The following is a 19,555-nucleotide window of genomic DNA, read 5'->3' on the forward strand; positions in this document are numbered from 1 at the left end:
ACAGAGCTAAGGCGCTGCACAAAATCTTAAGGCGTAAATACATGCTTGAGCTGCATAAACAATAGTATTCAGATCAAAGAAAGAAAGCGAGCACCTACATCCTTTATAAATCAAGCCTCACCTGCAGAAATGGATCTAGTTTTGGGCACCATACTCAATAAGGCTGTGACGAATCCATCTTGACACGAATCGAATTGGGTATCCTGCACATGGAATTTGAAACCAAGGCACATGTAAAGGTCGTCACAGGATGAGGGAGTCTGGTTTGGAAAGAAGTAAACGTAGGAAGGACAAACGTCTTTCGGAAGAAAGCAGGGTGAGCACGAATAGTCCTGGCGGGGTTCGGCCGCCGGTGGCTCACCGACTGAGGAAACCCCAGCAGCGGGCAACGTCACTAGGTGCCCGGAACGCCGGAACGCCGAAAGGCCGGAACGCAGGCGGCGCGGCCCGGACGCCGTCGGAAGTGGTTTGCGAGGCGCGACGCGGGCGGTCCCGCGCGGGTTCCACAGGTGCAGCGAGCCCAGGCGGCCGGCCGCGCGGGTGACGAGCTGTGACGCGTCAGTGGTTGCCGGGGTGCGGCACGGAGGTTCGGAGAACCGCGTCTCCTTTCTTCGACGCACCTCTCGGCGAGAGCAGGCGACTGCGACTGCGCCTTGGGCGGCCGTCAGGGCCGAGACCATGAGCCCCGGGGGCGCGGGCCGCTCCGGTGGGCTACTGCTGGCGGTCGGCTGGCTGCTCCTGGCAGGCCTCCAGTCCGCATGCGGGAAGAACGTCACCGCCATCCAGGACCCCAGCCTGGGCCACGGAGAAGAAGAGAGCGAGAACGACAGTGAGAACGAAAACGAGAGCGAGAGCGAGGAGGTCGACGAAGAAAGCCACGAGCTTGACGGCGAGATGCTGCCCCAGCCCTTGTCTGAGGAGGATGGTGAGGTTGGGAGGCTCCTTGTTAGGCACGAAGGCACCTTTTGAGGGTAAAGCCCAGCTCTTTGTCCCAAGACAATGAGAATGATCCCTGTTAACATCTGTAGAGCTCTCTTTCAAACAGCCCCTAATTTATACATTATTTTCGCGCACTTAATGCCTTGAAGAAAAATGTGTCGATTCTTCAAGGCCCCGGCGAGCTAAACAAGCCCACTTACAGAAGTTGCTTCGGAATTCCTGCAAAATGTTGCTCTGGTAAAGGAAAAAGATGCTTTAAAAAATTTTTTTTAAGCGGTAGGAGTCGGACAGTAATCTTCCACAAAGGAATTGTTTTGACTCCCATTGCAATTATGTTTTTCCTTCCCATAGTGGAGTTTTTTTGTTGTCGTTGTAAGTTCCAGGTTGCTTGAGGTCTTCATCCTTTCCACATTTGCACTTTGGGTTGGGACACATGGCATTCAGAATTCCCTGCGCTGTGACACATTCAGGTAAACCAATATGCTGACAAAACTGCCTAGAAGCCCCATGTCAGTTTCTTGAAGCCTCAACCTTGAGCACCTCTGCAGTGTGGTGGTGTTTTAATTGTACGTTCAACTTCCAACCACAAAGGAATGGCGGCCTTAGAAACACCTTTCAAGGGATCCAACTAGTGGCTTTGTTAGATGATATGCTTTAACCAAGGGAAAATGAGGCTGTGCTTGGTACATAAATTTGCCTTACTCTGCTGGCTCATTAAGCAATAAAACTTGACATGCTGTGGTACATGTTATATTGATCAGTAACTGACATGCTGGTAGGTAAAAGGTCAGTTGCAGGTTTGCAGCCATCCAAAGGGAAATGATTTCCTTCCCCCATAAATGACCTGGCTGAGATTCTTTTAATATCCTTGACAGTCTCATGTCTCTTATACATACAGAGTAGGTGCTATTTTTATTAGCCTCTCTGTTATTTCCTGATGACAGATAGTGATCCTCAGTGACAGAAAGAAATTGACTATTTGAAATTAATGATGCAGTCGGGTTTGTACTCATTTGATAACATTACAGAGAGTTTGGAGAGGTCCTTGACTTTGGAAAATGAGAAAGGATTAGAGAAGAAATAGCTGTGTCCTAAAGAAAGTACGGTGAGCTATTGGCTCAGTCGTTTTAAAAGTAATTGAATTAATAATTTTAATATTAAACTGATCAAGGGATAGTCCTAGCTATAAAATGCTAAATAAAGTTTAAGCAAAATTGAGACAATGGAGTTATAATGACCTAGATTCAAATTCAAATGTAGGAAAGTTATTCTCTTAGTGTCTTTGTTTCCTTGTCTGTGAACTTTAGAGAGTCCCTGTACCTTCTGGAATTTTATATATATACAATTTCATGCACAGCTGCTTTTTATTTGGGAGAGCAAGAATCCAGAATTTAAACAATCTCAGTCGTCTGAGCTCTGAAAATTTCCAGAGTCAGTATTAAAATTTGGCAAAGCCCATCTTAACCTTCAGTGGACTAGTATAAAAATAGTCATCACCATTTACTGTCTAACAGACTCTTTATTTTTTTACTTTAAGAAAGTTTATAAATAATTTACAAAATAAGAATTAAGGGATAGTGAAAACAATTTATTTGAAATTTTAATAAGAATTTACACATGGAAAACCCCAAATTTTTATTCCATTTTTCCTGGGTTTTAAGCTATGTGGGCAAAGTACTTTGAATTCAACTAAAAGCTCATCAGTTATGCACGAATCTGTAATATATTCATCTTGTAAATACTGATTGCAGATTTCAAGTACATCTCTACAAGATTCTAGTTATCATTACTCTTGTTCTTTTTGCAGTTTCACTGTCAAAACAATACTTTTGAAAACTATAAAGGCACATATTTTGTTGAGGATACTGCCATTTTCTTCATAATTGCAAAAATGTTTTCATTGTAGATTCACAAACAATTAGAATTATTGGCTCAATGAATTTATCCATCTCTACATCTTTTATTTTCTTTCAGTTACCTTTCTATACATACCTGTCATCATGATTTGTCTGTTTACAAACCTTATCAAGTAAATGTTGGTGTATAAACAGTTTTTAAAAGGAAAGAATACTGTTCATATACTTTTAGCAAAATGGTATGGTCTGGCTTATTTGCAGAAAATAGTTCAGGATCACATCCTTCCTGGTGAAAAATTAACTAGATGAGAATACCATGTGTCCTTTTCATCCTTAGAAGTATGATGTTCATTCATTGATTCTTGAATTAGAGAAAATTGGTCTAGGATATTCATGCAAGATATTATCGCTCACTCATTTTGCTTATGCAGTCAATTTCTTAATTATCAATATCTAGAATGCTGATGTCCATATATTCATATTCTGATTCATTCAATAATTGTGAAATGTTTTTCACTGTCAATTTTCCTCTTTTTGCCATTATAGACAAAAAAATTAAAATTCTGAAATCTCAACTATGTTCAGTGAAAGCTGAAAAGAGACTTGAGAAAGATGCCTCTAGACTTTTGTATCTTTCTGAAAGATGATGTGATACTTTGGGCAAAACAATAAGAAAACAAAGGATGAAGTAATAGCTATGATTTATTTCACAATTATATCATCTTTCTAGGCAACTCCAACCATTCTTCCATTTTATTATAGTCCTTTTTAAAAAATGTAGTTGGAAATAATTGATAAGTAATACTAAAATCCATTATTATAGATGATGAAATAACAAAATGTTTCAAAATATAGGAAAAATCACCAAGATATTGTTAAATATATACTCTTAAACCTTTTATACCCCTATGCCTTTTATACCTTTTATATACCTGTACGTCTTTTATAAAGCTAAGATTTATAAACTTATTCTTATCCTGTTTACTGTTAGATTTATAAAAGGGACCAACAATAGATCTACATAATTGTAAGACAGAATGAGTTTTGTTCTACGAGTTTTATTCTATATGAATATAACTATATTTTCTCTTTTTCTTTGGAAGACTTGTAAGCAAGAATAAAAATCATGAAATATCAACCTTACAATTCAACTTTCAAAAAAGAAACTAAAACATTAAAATTGGCCTGTGATCATATGTACCAACAGTTAAAATGTGCTGTCCAGAACTGAAGAGAACATTCCAGGATCTGGTCAGAAAAAAAAAAGAGCAGGATCATTATCTGCATCATTGTGGATGTCAAGCTTTTATCAGCACAGTCTAAGACTCAGTAGATTTTTAGGGAAGCCTCATCATACTCTTGACTCCTATTGAACTCACTATTGAACTCTCCACTCATTATTACCTGTTCTTCTATCAAATTAAGACAGTCTTTTAAGGTATTTGGGGGATAGCTGGATTTTTAGCTCTATGTACAGGACTTTATTTCTATAAGGTTTCATTTTATTAGATTTGCCCATTATTTCACCCTGTTATTTTTAGATCCAGATATATCTTCCAACATATTTGCTATTCCTTCTAGTTTTGAAGAATCCCCACATTCGGGCAACATGAAATCATTATTTTCCAAGTCATTAATAAAATTGTCAAACAGGACAGAATCCTGTGATACATCACTCCTACCACATTGACACTAACAAGTTAAATAGCATCAGTGAATCTTACTGTTTAGCAAGTTAACACATAAAACTTTATTGCCGTTCAGACTATATGTTGTCTTTTCACTGATAGGTATATAATGGGGAATTTTGACATACTATGTCAAAATACATACATATAATTTCCCCGTTTCACCATTGTAGGATCCCCATCAAAAAAGTCATTGAATGACTTAATGGGCATTCAATACTCAAAGACGAAAGGGACTTTGGAGACAGTCTGATTAAATTTCTTTTTTTTAAGTTAGGGGAACTTAAGTAACTTTCCTAAAGTAGCATAGGTAGTGAATAGTAGAGCTGATTAAGTAGTTTTTTTTTTTAACAGTTTTTGAAAAAGTTATATTTAAAAGTAGTCTGGTTCTCATTCTCCTACTTTTGTTTTCTGTGTTCAAAATTTGGCTTTTAATTTACATTTTATACTGTGCCAACAGAAAGTATCCAAGCATTTCAAGCAAACATGTCAATTCAGAATTGTTCATCATGATGATAGTCAAAATAATTTAACAAAGTCAGTGTTGATTTATTTAACATATATTCATCTAGTGCTTACTATATACTCAAGGCACTGTATTTGATGTATATAAATATAGAAATATTTAAGATGATATTGTTTTACAATAACCAAAAAATCTTAGAATCATATGAAATCAGTAAGTACAAAATGAGTGTGAATGAGTGTGAATGAGGTTATATCTTGAGCACGTATATAGTTCTAAAGTTACAGAATGCTTTCACATACTCACTCTTATACTCACAGTAATCAAATGAGATAGGTTCTCCTTTTCAAATTTTATAGACGGGTTAATTAGGCCTGACAGAATTTAATTTACTCAAACTCGAAACAGCTAATTAGTGGTAGAAGCAGCAACTTGGACTCCAACTCTAGTGCACTTTCCCGTGTAATACTGTTGCTTCAGAACAATGCCTTTTAAAAATTCTCTTCCAACACTTCATTAATATTTTTTTCTGTCGAGATTTTATTCCTAATCTGAAATACGAAGAATTGGTTATATATTACAGCTAGTGGAAATTACACAAATTTCAAAAAACATTAGAAAGAAACACCTTATCATGTGATTTAAAACCAATGTTATTTAACTACTCAAATACTTGTATATTCCTAGATTTTTCTGCTGTGTCGAAATAAATCCTTAGAAATAATTTACTATCTTAACCTGAGAATGAATAGAACCAATCTATAACATGATTACTGTATACTTGGTATAAAGACTTCTGTTTTGGATAGCAATAACATGCCTTTTTATTTTATTTTTTTTAAAAATAGGGAATAGAAACAATTGGGCCTTACAATTGGTTGGCTCTTTGGGGTTTTCCTGACCTTCTATAGAACTTTAACTCATTATGTATCAAACTAATGAGAAAATTATTTTTAAGTTATATGCAAGGTTTAAATATAAACCTTTTTTGAAAGTTATTTTATAATTTATTACTTTAAAGGTTTAGGCTTTTAATTTAAATAATAATAGAAGATGTACTGAGTAGTATCACTTTTCTGATTTAATAAAACTTAAAATTTTTCTGCTTCCTATATAAGTACTTGTATTCTCCATACCCAAGTAAGATTTTTATACTTAGAAAAGTTTTCATGTGATTAAATAATGTCTTTGCACTTTATGTTTAGTTTCAAATTCGACAATAGTCAAAGAAGTAGAATTTGGGATGTGCACTGTCACATGTGGTAAGTAGCATAGAGCGCATAAGTAATATTGTAATTTTGGGGGGAGGAAAAGTAAAAACAGTGTGGCAATTTTTATTTGTAATTTGTATACTTTCATTCATCTCTTATTGATTTCTATTTCTAATGACTATAATTTACACACGAAATGGAAACTAATTGGTTTAAAAGGTTGGATATATCAATTTATAACCTCTAAATCTTATTTTAAGCTAGCTCCCTATATTTTTTGGCATAAACTGCCTTCACCAAAGTAAAACTTTATCTCACATATGTTCAGAAGATGAAAGAGCTTTCAATGCATCTCACAGATGTCTTTCCACATACTGTGTTGGCAAATCTATCAAGAAATTTGCTTATTTGTAATAGTCTGTTCTAAATTCCATAACTATCCAATTTATATGTCATATCTTGGAGAAAAGAGGTATTAGCTTTGTGGGGAAGGCAATATTCAAGGACTGTGACTTATTTTGACCATTTCATGACTAGAAATTGGACATAGAATCTCAATCTCTTACTTGGGGTTGGGATTAAGGCAACATATGTAATAGACCAGTGTTTCTCAGACTTAACTGTTCACCCTAAGTGCCGGAAGGGCTTGTTAAAACACAGATTTCTAGGCCTACCTCAGAGTTTCTAATTAAGCCTTCAGAGGGGCCTAAGAATTTATATTTCTAAACAAGTTCACAAATAAAGTTGATGCTCCTGGTTAGAAGACCATATTTTGAGAACCACTTTGAGAACCATTATAGACTAGCATGCTGAGAAAATAGTAGATATTTCACAATGAAATTAAGTTTACTCCAAACAGACTCTGCCTTGGGGAAAAAAAGAAAAAAAAAAACAATAATGGGAGGGAAAGACAAAAACCAGAGGGTAAGAAGACAGGAAATCCATGCAGATCTAGATCAGAACAATTTTTTTTTTTTGTCAAAAATTACACCTGAATTGTTTTTATTTGAGATAGCATCTGGTGTGTATATGTGTGTGTGCGTTAAAATCTACCTAACATATTTTAACCATTTTAAAATATACAATTCAGTGACATTAGGCACGTTCACATTAATTTGCACCCATTACCACCATCCATCATCTCCAGAACTTTTTCATCATTCCATATTGAAACCTCCACACTCATTAACACTAATTCCCCTCTTCCCTCTTCCCCCAGCCCCTGGCAACCATTATTCTATTTTCTGTCTTTTGAGATAGTTTTAAACCTGTTTTTTACCTTAGCTGCTTAATGAGTGAAAGTCAGAGAATGAGAAGAATCCAGGTAATAAACTTATGATTATTTATTTGCAATTTATACCTTTCTTCTGCTACTTGAGAAATTTTTAGAAGAGAATTATTTTTATGACAATTCTAGTAATTGATATTGTCTTACTCTATTATTTAAAGATGTGTTTCAGAAAATAGATGTTATATTTGTTCATTCAACAAATGATTTTCTGTTTTGAGATATTTTTTGAAAAAAATTATCTATTGTGTGCCAGGCATTGTTATAGATGCTGGGAATACAGCAGTGAACAAAGCAGAGGAAAGTCTGCCTTTAAGCAATATATATATTTTAGTTGGGCCAAAGAGACAAAAAATATGTAAAACATGTAACCGGTCAAATGGTAATAAGTTCTAAGGAGAAAAACAAACCAGAAAAGGGTATATTTCACATCTAAAAATTTGTGTGTGTGTGTGTGTTGAAAAATCTTTTCAGTTTATAACAGAATTATTTAGAAGAAAAAATATACTTTAGTGGAAATTCTACTCAAATCCCAAAACAATATTTTAGCAGTCAAAAAGTTTTCTGGAATACACAGGCAGATTTTTAAATGTTACTTGGACTTCCAGAAAATCTCATACCTAAACACACCATCTCAATTAACTGTATTTGGCTGAATTAATAAATACATAAAATACCTGCTTGAAAAACATTGATGCATTTCAAAATAACACTGTGCCTTTAGAGAGGTATCTTTCATAAATCCAAGCGGAGCCAAACCGTAGCCTTTTTTAGGCATCTCTTTTCATCGGAAGAGACCTTTCATCTTCCAACCTTCCATCTTGTCTCGTATGGCATCCTCTCCCCTGCCGCTCAAATTTTGGTTCAGAGATCAGCCATATCAGCATTGCCTGGAGCTTGTCAGAGATGCAGAACTCAGGACCTACTCCAGACCTACCAAATCAGAATTTCATGTTAGTAACATCTCCAGGTGATTTACATGTACTCTGAATTTTGAGAAGTGCTGTTGCAAGCCATCTCTAGATTTCAACTTGCTCTTGACAGTGGGTTTTATGATTAACATCTTGTAGGAGTTGAAAAAAGGAATCTGGTAGACAAAAGAAATCAAGATGGACTGTTCCTTAGTCTGTGACTATACAGTCATCATAGGTTGTATTGATGTAAAAAATATCCAAACCTGTAGAGAATTTTTATGAGTTTATTTGAGCCGAACTGACAACAGGTCCTGGGAAGCAAAATCACAACAGATTGAGAAAATGTTCCAGAGAATGGCAGTTTTGCAGCTTATTTTTTATACATTAGAATAAAAGGAAGAGATGTATGGAGGATTACGTGAAATTCATTGGTTGTAGATTAAGGGCATGGAAGAAAGCAAAGAGTGGAGATCTCTGAGATTAATAAAAAGGCAAAATAGAGAAACATCTTTCACATTGACGGGTATAGAATAGTTAATAACATTTACAGCAGATAGAGATGATATGCAGGGAACAAGAGAACCATGAGGGGTTCTGTGGTCTCATGCTCTCCTACCCATAGTTGTGCCCTGAAAGATCTGAATAAGATTACTCTGGCATTTGAAAGGTCTGTTATATTAGATGCAGAAAAACAATAGACACTCTCACTTAAGGTAAAGATTGACTTTTGTCAGGGAAACTACAGAACTAGGTGACTACACACTGTAATCCGCTTTTAGTTAGGAATTTTTATGTTCAGACCATCTTGTGTGGTTACTTTTGGTCTCTGAGTTTATAAGGCCTGCCATGCAAGCCTCCCTGAGCTTATCAGCTTCAGTGTGTGGCCCCTTTTTCCACAACCATTTATCACAGAACATGTTCAGCATGTTGCTGATGCAGCATTTTATCATCTCAATTCTGGTGATGAAAGGCAAACTCGGGAGATTTGAGGTGAATTATTAAAGGTGTGATTTATTTTTATAAAACGGTGTCAGTTCTAAAGAGAGTATCTTGTTGGAAATGGAGATTTTATCATTAATAGTTTGCTTTGCTATATTTATTACCAATCTAAATATTAAAAAGCCTCATTTATATTAAGATGTGATTTTGAAATATCCTATATAAGCTCCAAACCCCTCTTCCCTTCCTAAAAGTTCCATGGTCAAATAAATTTGGGAGATCCTGTGTACTACTGTATTCCATTAAATCTAAGACTTTATTGGCTGTAAGAAGCACATTTTATGTACTTCCAAAATGGAAAAATGCTGCCAATTTTTGACATGCTGTCAATTCTAAGATGCATTCTGATTTCACAGATGTTAAATGTAAAAATTATATACCTTAGGTCAATGAAAGCTTATACACAATAACATGTTAATTTATTAGCATAGTAAAAGTCCCCCCAAAATTCTGTAGTAAAGAGGTTCCTTTAATTTGATTTACTGTATAATTTTCAAATGTATCTAATCATGGAATTCTTTTTCTTATGGTAACCAGAGAAACTAGTGTTTCATGTAACTTGCTTTGGTAATGCTGTATTATAAAATAATTCAAAATGACAACATTCTAAATGTTATTACCCTGAATTTAGGAAATTAATTACTGAAATTAGGAGAAAAGTCTCAAAAAAAAAAGACATAAATGGAAAAGAAAAGATTCTCTGCGATTAGTTTTTCTTAACATTTGCGGATTTCTTTTACCAAAGGTGTTGGTATTAGAGAAGTTATATTAACAAATGGATGCCCTGGAGGTGAATCTAAGTGTATTGTGCGAGTGGAAGAATGCCGTGGACCAGTAGACTGTGGCTGTGAGTTGGACTCTGTATTGGAGGGAAACCGAGGGGTAGAAGAGTTTACTCTGGGGAAATACCCTTAATCTCAGGTGTGGAATTCTTAATCTCAGGTCATGAGTGGAATTGATATACTGAAAGGACATCTTAATAAAACTTAAAATTCCACTTCTCTAGACAGTTATAGCTCTGACTGGCTTCTTGCTTTTGTTTTATATTTTTCAATGATGTCTAAAATTTAACCTATATTCTCTATGATATATTGTAACTTTGTTGTACTGAGGATCTGTGGTCAAAGGTGTTCAAGAAATACTTTTGACACTTTGAGCATGGCATTTTATCAGTAGATTGTTACCTCCTAAATTGGAAACTTTAAGAGATGTTCTGTATCAAATTACACTACCTTGAGATTTCATTATCTTCTAATGGGGGGGGGGTCCCTAACCAGTAAATTGGAAGCCACTAGTAGATCTCAAAGTTTATTAGATCATTAAATTGTTTGCCTTTACTATTCCTCTTCTCCATAATTTATTCTGTAGGTGGAGCAGATTGCTGCGGTGTCTCCTACCTGTTTCTTTTGGTGACTTTTTCTTTGTATCCATCACTCTGCTCTTCTACACTCAGACTCTCAAAAATACATTTGATAACTCCCAGCATATAATTGATTTTAAAATTGGAGGTGGTTTTTAAAAGTAGCATTGTTTACAAAGCAATTTACAGTGCTCAATGGTATGTATTTATTTAACATTTCTTTTTTACAGGGGGTAAACCAATATCAGAAAGTCTTGAAAATGTTAAACTGGTATGTGTTCATACATCTCCTGAAAATCGTTTCAAATATGTTTGGAAACTTTTAAGACCAGATCAAGTGAGTATTGAATGTATGTAATTTGGTGCTTTCCGGTGAGCGATAAAATTTGTTTCCCAGTGCTTGATGATTGTCAGGAAACTATTTAAAAGCAGTCTGCAAAAATGAAGCTAAAATCATACAACTTTATTATTATTGGGATTTAAATTTTTTCATTATTCACATATTTATATATATTTTAGGCTTAGTTATTAGAACTTAAAAACATCCATTTTATATAAATATTCTATTTTAGAAGCAAGGTTTTCAATTGTATATATAGGAGTTATGTAATGATAACAGTAGCTAACATTGAGGGCTTATTAAGTGCCAGACCTGCACTGAGTATTAGTGTTTCTTTTAACCCATATAACAATCCTATGAAGTAATTCCTGTCATTATACCCATTTTACAGATAAGTAACTTGAAATGCAGAGAATGACTTGTTCTGGGTCACACTGACAGGAAGTGGTAGAATTGATACTTGATATATAGATTGACTGACTCTAAAATCCATGTGCATAATTAATTACTATCCTAGATTGAGAGACGGTGACCCTTTTTTTGTTACAGAAAGTAAAATCGTTTCATGATCTTAAGTTTACATGAAGAATGTTGATACTTTTTTTTCCTTTTAAAATAGCAAGCCATTGTACTTACAAATGATACAGCAGTCCTGGAAGTACAAAGGGAAATTCGCCCCATGGCTTTAGAGTGTGATACTTTGGATAATAATGAAATAGTAGCATCTATTAAATTCACAGTCTATACAACTAAGGGTAAGTGCCCAGCAATGTTTTGGTTTGCTCATATCTCAAGCTTTAAAGAACATCAAAATCACCTAGAGGGCTTAGTAAACCAGATAGATCCACAGCCGCCCCTCCCCCCCAAAGACTTTCTAATTCAATAGATTTTGAGTTTGCCACAATAATTTGCATTTCTAACAAGTTCCAGGGTGATTCTGGCAGAGACTACAATTTGAAAACCACTAGTTTATATTGTTTAGACTTTTCTATAAGGTAGTGTTTTTTCAGAATCAGAGGTACCTCGCTTTGGGAAACTGATGTATTCCTGAAATATCTCCCGAGAATAGTGCTCTAACTTGTAATGTATTCTTACTTTTATTGCTATCACGAAAGTGAAAATGGATACATGAGATTCTCATGCATGCTTATAAAAATATTGGTACAATAAAATAAATAAAATTAAGAAACATTATGCCAAGAAGTGTCTTTTAAAAAATTATTCATTTGAAGAAAATGTTTTTTGATAAAACAATAATAGTCATCTATATATGTCACAAAAGGCAAATCTTGTCCTGAATGTAATCTCACTTGTTAGAACTACTTCCCTTGTGAAATGGATCCATGTGCATGTGTTTTCATTTTAAGTTATGATGTCTTCTATGTCCAAATATTTCCTTTTGTTCATTTGCCCTTAACCATTTTTCTCATTGTCATTTTTGTTGTTGGGGGCATGGGGATTTGGTCACAGGGTTTTTTAGAATCAAATGAAGGCTCAGGAGGCTTTTCCCAGAAAAATGTCCACATATAGAAACATGCCAAAAGTTACCTGTAATTTTAAGGAAGTTTATGGATTTCTTGAAGCTATTTCTTAATCCCAAATGAAGAATTTATGCTGTAGTCTAGAGATGCCATACAGCATAACACTATTGAAATGAAAACAAGCTAAACTATTTTGGGGGTGGTTTTAAAAAATAAACTATAACTTTCTTTAATGTGTTGTCTAGTGTTTTTTAAAAAGTTCTTTATAGCGAAAGCTAATAATCTTACTTCTATATTGGGATATCAGTTGTTAATTTCAATAATTTCAATAAAAGGCAAAAAAGGACCAAACATCATCAAACTAAAAAATACCTCAATGAGTCCTACTTTCGGATATTAAAGATTTCAGAGGCCATTCTCAGATTTTGTTCCCATAGCCTCGTCCTTGTTAAGACATCTCAGTGGCTAGTTCTTCCCATGATTATAAGGCAACATGCATTTGATAGTATATAAGCTAAGGGCTGGAATGCAGACCCCAAAGTGTCAGCCATTAAGTGAGAAAAAGTTGACTTCTCTCTTGTAGCAGTCTAGGCCTGGTGGAGTAGCTCTGCCATCTCATCTCAGTACATGCATTGATTAAATAACACAATGTTTTCAGAACACTGTGGTATTTAAAATGACAGTTTGGTGTATCACTGTGACAGCCCCTTTTGGTGGTTTAGACATCAAACGAGTGTGTTTGCTATAATTGTGCACCCAGTATGGTACTGGCTTGAAACAAATACATAAATGAAATATTTTTGGGGTAAATATGGTTTAGTTAATGAAATTTTCCCATCCATTCCCTTATACATCAAATTTCTCACTGCCACAATAATTGTCCTTCATAATTAGGCATTGTTTTGGATTGAATTGTGTCCCAGTAAAGATATTTTCAAGTCCTAACTCCCAGAACCCCAGAACGTGATCATATTTGGAATAGGGTTGTTGCAGAGGTAATTAGTTCAGTTAAGATAAATTCATACATAGTAGAATGGGCCTTTAATCCAATATGACTGGTGTCTTTATAAGAAGAGGGAAATTTGGACAGAGTCTCAGAAAGAGACAGAGGAGAATGCTGTGTGAAAATACAGAGACACATAGGGAGAACCATGTGCAAAAGGTGTCCGAGATTGGAATTCTGCTGCCACAGCCAAGGAACATCTGGGGCTACCAGAAGTTAGAAGAAGAAAGGAAAGATCCTCCCCCAGAGTCTTTGGAGGGAGCATGGCCTTACTAATACCTTGTATTCAGAATTTTAACCTCCAGAACTGTGGACAATAAATTTCTGTTGTTTTTAAGTCAACCAGTTTGTGGTACTTTATTACGGTGACCCTAGGAAACCAATACAGACAACTTTGTTTTACTAAAAAGTGAAAGCATCGAAATTCAGCCTCCTGTTCATTAGAAAATTTCAATGGGAAATGCAGTCTTTTTTTGTTATTATTGTTGACATAAGAAATGTTCAAACCCATAGGGAATTTTTATAAAAATTTATTTGAGCCAAAAAGAGGATATACCTGGAAGTAAGAGCTCAACAGATTGAGATAAATGCTGCAGAAAGTAAAAGTTTATAGCTTCTTTTATGCATTTAAGATTAATGAGGAAACATAAGGAAGATTACATTTGGTGGAAGGAAGCAACAAAGGATGGGATTATAGGATAGGTAAGAATATGTCTTCTCTTAGGGATAGTTTCGGTTTATTTCAAAGATGTATTAACAAAGATAACAGAAACAATGAACAGGGATTACTTAAGGTAAAGATGAACCTTTCATTAAAAAGTTATAGGCCCACTATGACCTACCCAGTTAGGAATTTATAATCAGATCACCCTGTGAGGTTACTTTCCATAGACTCTCCTTTTTTTTTTTTTTTTTTTTGTCCACAATGTAAAAGTAACCTAAGTGACTCGTGCAAGAAGACTACTTGAACTAAAATCTTCATATCCCTCATTCCCTGCACTCTCTTGACTGGTATCAGGATAGTGAATAAATGGAAAGGAATTTTGCATTTCTTCTCAGGTTTTAATCCTAAAAGGTGTTTTTTCTTTGGCCTTAAAAAATCTTACCTTTCTATAAACCTGAAATTATCAAAAATAAAGATTTAAAAAATCCAACAATGTTGGAATATAAATATGTAATTTCTCTATCATACTTGGAACTATTTAGTGAGATCACTGAATTGAGTTTATGACTCTAAAACTACTTAAGAAAATGGAAAATTAAATTTCATGGCATTTAAAAAGTAGAAAAATTTAGACAAATAAGCAATTGAAATGGCCCATGTAGCAGACTACTTCTGATAAGAGTGATACTTATCAAAGTTAAAATATTAAAATATCTAAAGCAGCTTGCAGAAATCATTAAACCTCCTTTGACGTTGTTTTGCTTATCGGTATGATTCAACAGTTGTATCTCTGGTCCTTCTCCACATAAATCTTTTATGATTATATGATTTAGGAAGCAAGAAGAGCCACAAGAAAGCTTTATAATTCACAAAGTAAATATTGCTTGATATAAATGAGCTTTTCACCAATTTACAATATAGCAATGTAGGCTGGCTTTTTCTCTTTAATAGCCTTGTTTGCAGGAAGATCAGAAAGATGTGGGAAAGAATACCTGATTTAAGTGGTATGTGGATGTTTATTTGAAAAAGAATGAGCTTCGACTGCCTTCTTTAACAATTATATACAAAAATTAGAGATGTATCATAGTCCTAAATGTAAGCACTAAATCTATAAAGCTTTAAAAAGAAGACAAGGGAGAATTATCTACATGATTCAGGAGTAGGCAAGGGTTTCTTACATATGATTCAGAAAACAATCACCATGAAAGGAAATATTGATAAAATCAGGCTTCCTCAAAATTAAAAGCACATTAAAAGAAATCATTAAAAAAAATAGGCAAACCAAAATCTGGGAGAAAAAAAATATAAAACATATATAATCAGTACAATCAGTTTAGGAAAAGATCTTGCTGTTTCTTAGAAAACTAAGTATACCTTTATCCTATGACCCAGCAGTTCCACTCTTATGTATTTATCCAAGAGAAATGAAAATGTGTGTTCACAAAATGACTTCTACAAAAATGTTCACAGCAGTTTATTTATAATAATACCAAACTGGAACAGCCTAAATGTCCATCAATAGGAGAATGAATAAACAAATTAATTAAAAAAAATAAAAACAGTGACACATGCACCAACATGGATGAATCTCTAAAACATTATACTGAATAAAAAAAGCCTTGCACAAAAGAATTGAGTATATGTTTCCATTCCTATGAAGTTCTAGAACAGGCAGAACTAATCTATGGTGGAAAAGAAAATCAAGGTAATAACTCTGGAGGATGGGGCAGGGATTACCTAGGAGGGACTTAATGGAACTTTCTGGGGTATAGTAATATTCTGTGTCTTGATAGGGATTTAAATTATGTATATTTGCATTTGCCAAAACTAAAGAAATGGACATTTAAGACCTTTATGTGATGTCTGAAATTTTACCTCAAAAAATATATAAACAAATATTGAACTGTGGTTAATGCTATGCCTGTTGAAAAACTGCAGAAAGTATGCAGACATCAGCAAATTATGTTGAAATGCACAAAAAATATAAGATAGATCAATAGATTGTCAGAAGGCTAGATGGATAGTATAATGTGAATGGTAATATCTAAGTGGTGGGAATATAGGATTTTCATTGTCAAATTCTTTCAACTTTCTGTGTGTTTGAAAAAGACATTTTAAAGGTACAGAACAAGTTCATTAATAACTTTCCACTAATTCTTTCTGTGTATTTCTAAAATTGTTTTTCAGATATAAAGTTTTCATTTAGATATCCATTTCTCCCCTCCTTCTCCCACCCACTACCAGTGGTAATAATCATCGGGGGTTTTTTTTTTTTTTTCCTCTAGAATTACAGATGAAAAGATCAAGACCACCAGACACTGATGCAGTCCTAGTTTTTGTGCTGACCATAGGAGTTGTTCTCTGTATATTTGTGATCTTTGTACTCATCTTCATAATTATCAACTGGTAAATACAGGACTGAAACTGAGTCTCACCCTTGATTGATGTCTTTCTGTCTGCTCCTCTCTTGTTCTATGAATCAAAAGCCCTGTCCATGATGCCTCTCACATGTGTCTTCAAACTATCCAACTCCATTCCTCCTGAGACTTTCCTAATTCAGGCTACCTAATTTCATGAGCTGTTTACTTAGCCATGAGAGAGCTTTTAAATGCAGTTTTTGCAATTTTATAAGGTAGTTGCTAAAGAAAATTTTTATCGAATAAATGCTTGTGTTGTTCAGTTGTAATTATCACAACTCTAAAATCTGGTTATCGTAACAGACTGATGCATTTATATGAAAATATTTCTAATACCTACAAGAGTATTAATATCCATATATGTCTGAGGGCTCATCTACAATCACAATGCAACAGATGCAGCACAAACTAAAAATAAATTGTGACTAAGGAAACACTTCTCGATAGAGAAAATTAACATAAATCTATTTATTTTTAATTTTCATTTCATAACAGATTTTTTGTTTTTGTTTTTTTCTCCAAGGGCGGCAGTCAAGGCTTTCTGGGGGTCAAAAACGTCAACGACTGAGATACATTCTGAGCTGAGTTCAATGAGATACAAAGATTCAACTTCTCTTGACCAATCACCAGCAGAAATACCTGGACATGAAGATGATGCTTTAAGTGAATGGAATGAATGATGTATGGGCAATATATAACAAATCAAAGGACATTAGAGCATATCAGATTCATTATTATAAAAATAAAATATATAGTGAAATACTTTAATAATATTGCAGGTGATTTACCATAGTCTGAAGGTAATACAGTATGAGAAAGGGCTATTATAATCAGTGCATCTTTGTGGTATAGTTATAAAAAAATTTTTTAAATTTATTCTCAACATTTAACATTTCAGGCAATTACTTAGTAACATTTATCTAGAGGTACACACACACAAAATCTTCTAAACACATTTTAGATCACTTTGATCACTTCTAAGGTGATTTCCCTGTTCTGCCTCAAATAAGAAAAATGTAGTATAGAAGATGCCTTGCATATTAGGCTTTCTCCTTGCTGGGAGCACCAGATTGAACTTGTGAAAGCCAATCATAGTTTAGAATCCCTGCAGGGTATGAGACAGACAAAGCATCACTTGTAAGGCATAAAATAATGACAACAATAATATCACTTAGTGACTACCATGTGCCAAGCATTGCTTAAAGCATTTTACATATATTAGGTAATTTACTGACTGTACATAGGACATATGTAAAGAAGAACCAAGGAAAAACTTGGAGATGGCTAAGTAAATGATGTAACTTTTTAACATGCCTTGTGTTTCTCACAGAAACAGTTAATGAAGGACTTTTGAATAACCACCAAGTACCTTCATTGTATTCGATATGCAGGTAATAACATCTCAAAACTAAGGTACTTATTTCTGAACATCATCACTGACTTTTTGTGTGTATTATTATGTAATACAGTTAATGGCCAGCTAGGAAACAAGATACCAAAGCATTAGATCATTTGATTAGGTAGACTTCATCAGAAATTAATTTTCAAAGGTTACGAAAGCACAAAATACACCTAATTTTTTCTTTAAATGAATTCTATGCTAACTTCATTGCTATTATTATGGAATTTATCCAATGATTGTATTACCTCTGCACTTCAGTTAAGAAGACATTGCAAATGGGCATTTATGGTATACTTCACTCAAGTCGCCTAGAAATGGGCTGTGTTGTGGAATTATCCATGCTTCCTGTTACATAGTATTTGTATTTGAGAGAAGCAGTGAAAACTTGGCTGGAAAATGATTTTTTTTTTCCTGTTGTGGGAAATCTATTAGAGATTTTAAAGGAAACAAATTGTTTTCATAAAATATTTCAAAAGAATTTTTTGTGACATCCTTTTTCCCTAGATAAATCTGAAAAACATTAGCCTTCCATTTTTTATTCTTGATTAAATATGGTCATGCAACTTTAGCATAAGTGGTAAACATTCTTGAATAGTAATTATTATCAATATTTTCAAAGCCATGAACAGCAGTGGTTTCCAGCTTTACTTCAGTGACCCTCAGTGTTCAGTCTGGTTAAGGAGGTTTAGTCATCAGTACTGCTCACTGAATATTTCTGGCTTTCTACTTTCTAGGCACATGGTAGGATAATACCTCCTCAGCCCCTCATGGTTGGGTTATGAGCCAAAATATCAAGTGTGACTTTCAGTCTAGCACATTTCACTGTGAAAACCTCTAGAGCTTACTGTTTGCACACACAGCCAGGGAAAAGCCCCAAGACTGAAAATCTACCTCTGTAAGCAGAGGGCAGGGAAAGATCAAACAAAGAGGTTTGCCACTCCAGTCCAGTAACAGAGTTTATTAAGGGAAACATATGAGGCATGTCTTGGGCAGCTGCAAAACCGAATGGATCCTTGCAATGTGTGGGAGACACCAAGAATTATATAGTGTAAATTATATGCTTGACTATGTCAGAAGAACAACCTGTTGCAGGAACCAGCACATTGCAGGAGGCAGGGGAAAGGGGCTAATTTATGTCAAAATGAACATCAGTTACAATTAGACCATCTCTAAAGGGAGGTTTGTGGAAAGCAAGCTCTGTTCTGGCCTGGGTTCAGCACACAGGACAGACAGTGGTCACATAATGGAACAGTCTCTCCTCCACACTTAGCAACCAGAAATGCTTAGATGGTGACTGCTCTGACACCTTGATCCCAGAGTGAGGACCTTATGGTGCAGGATCTCCAGTCAACCAACAATGCAGAGAGAGAAATAAACATTGTTATTTTAAGCCACTGAGGGTTAGAGGTTGGTTGATAAATCTGCTTAAGACTATCCTGGTTGACACATTAATATTTTATGAAAAATAAGTGTTTGTAGGCAAATGAGTTGAAGACTTCATTGTAAGACTTCCCAACAATATGCTAT

General features: G+C 34.7%; 1 protein-coding gene across 1 annotated transcript; it reads left to right on the top strand.

Annotated features, from left to right (window-relative positions):
* The first annotated feature begins 678 nt into the window (after positions 1-678).
* Positions 679-17,313, top strand: SPACA1 (sperm acrosome associated 1). Its single transcript, XM_016140589.2, has 8 exons — positions 679-861; positions 919-925; positions 6,155-6,211; positions 10,107-10,208; positions 10,952-11,058; positions 11,681-11,816; positions 16,495-16,615; positions 17,150-17,313. The coding sequence occupies exons 1-8, from the start codon at positions 679-681 to the stop codon at positions 17,304-17,306; spliced, it is 870 nt and encodes a 289-aa protein (XP_015996075.1). The 3' UTR covers positions 17,307-17,313.
* Positions 17,314-19,555: the final 2,242 nt, after the last annotated feature.

This window comes from Rousettus aegyptiacus, unplaced genomic scaffold (assembly GCF_014176215.1).
Source record: "Rousettus aegyptiacus isolate mRouAeg1 unplaced genomic scaffold, mRouAeg1.p scaffold_m13_p_1, whole genome shotgun sequence".
Taxonomy (NCBI): domain Eukaryota; kingdom Metazoa; phylum Chordata; class Mammalia; order Chiroptera; family Pteropodidae; genus Rousettus; species Rousettus aegyptiacus.

Excerpts from the sequence above, each read along its gene's own strand:
- SPACA1 (XM_016140589.2), top strand. The coding sequence starts at position 679 with ATGAGCCCCGGGGGCGCGGGCCGCTCCGGTGGGCTACTGCTGGCGGTC. Across the intron at positions 10,209-10,951 it reads TGGACCAGTAGACTGTGGCT|GGGGTAAACCAATATCAGAA; the intron begins GTGAGTTGGACT and ends TCTTTTTTACAG. Across the intron at positions 11,059-11,680 it reads AACTTTTAAGACCAGATCAA|CAAGCCATTGTACTTACAAA; the intron begins GTGAGTATTGAA and ends CTTTTAAAATAG.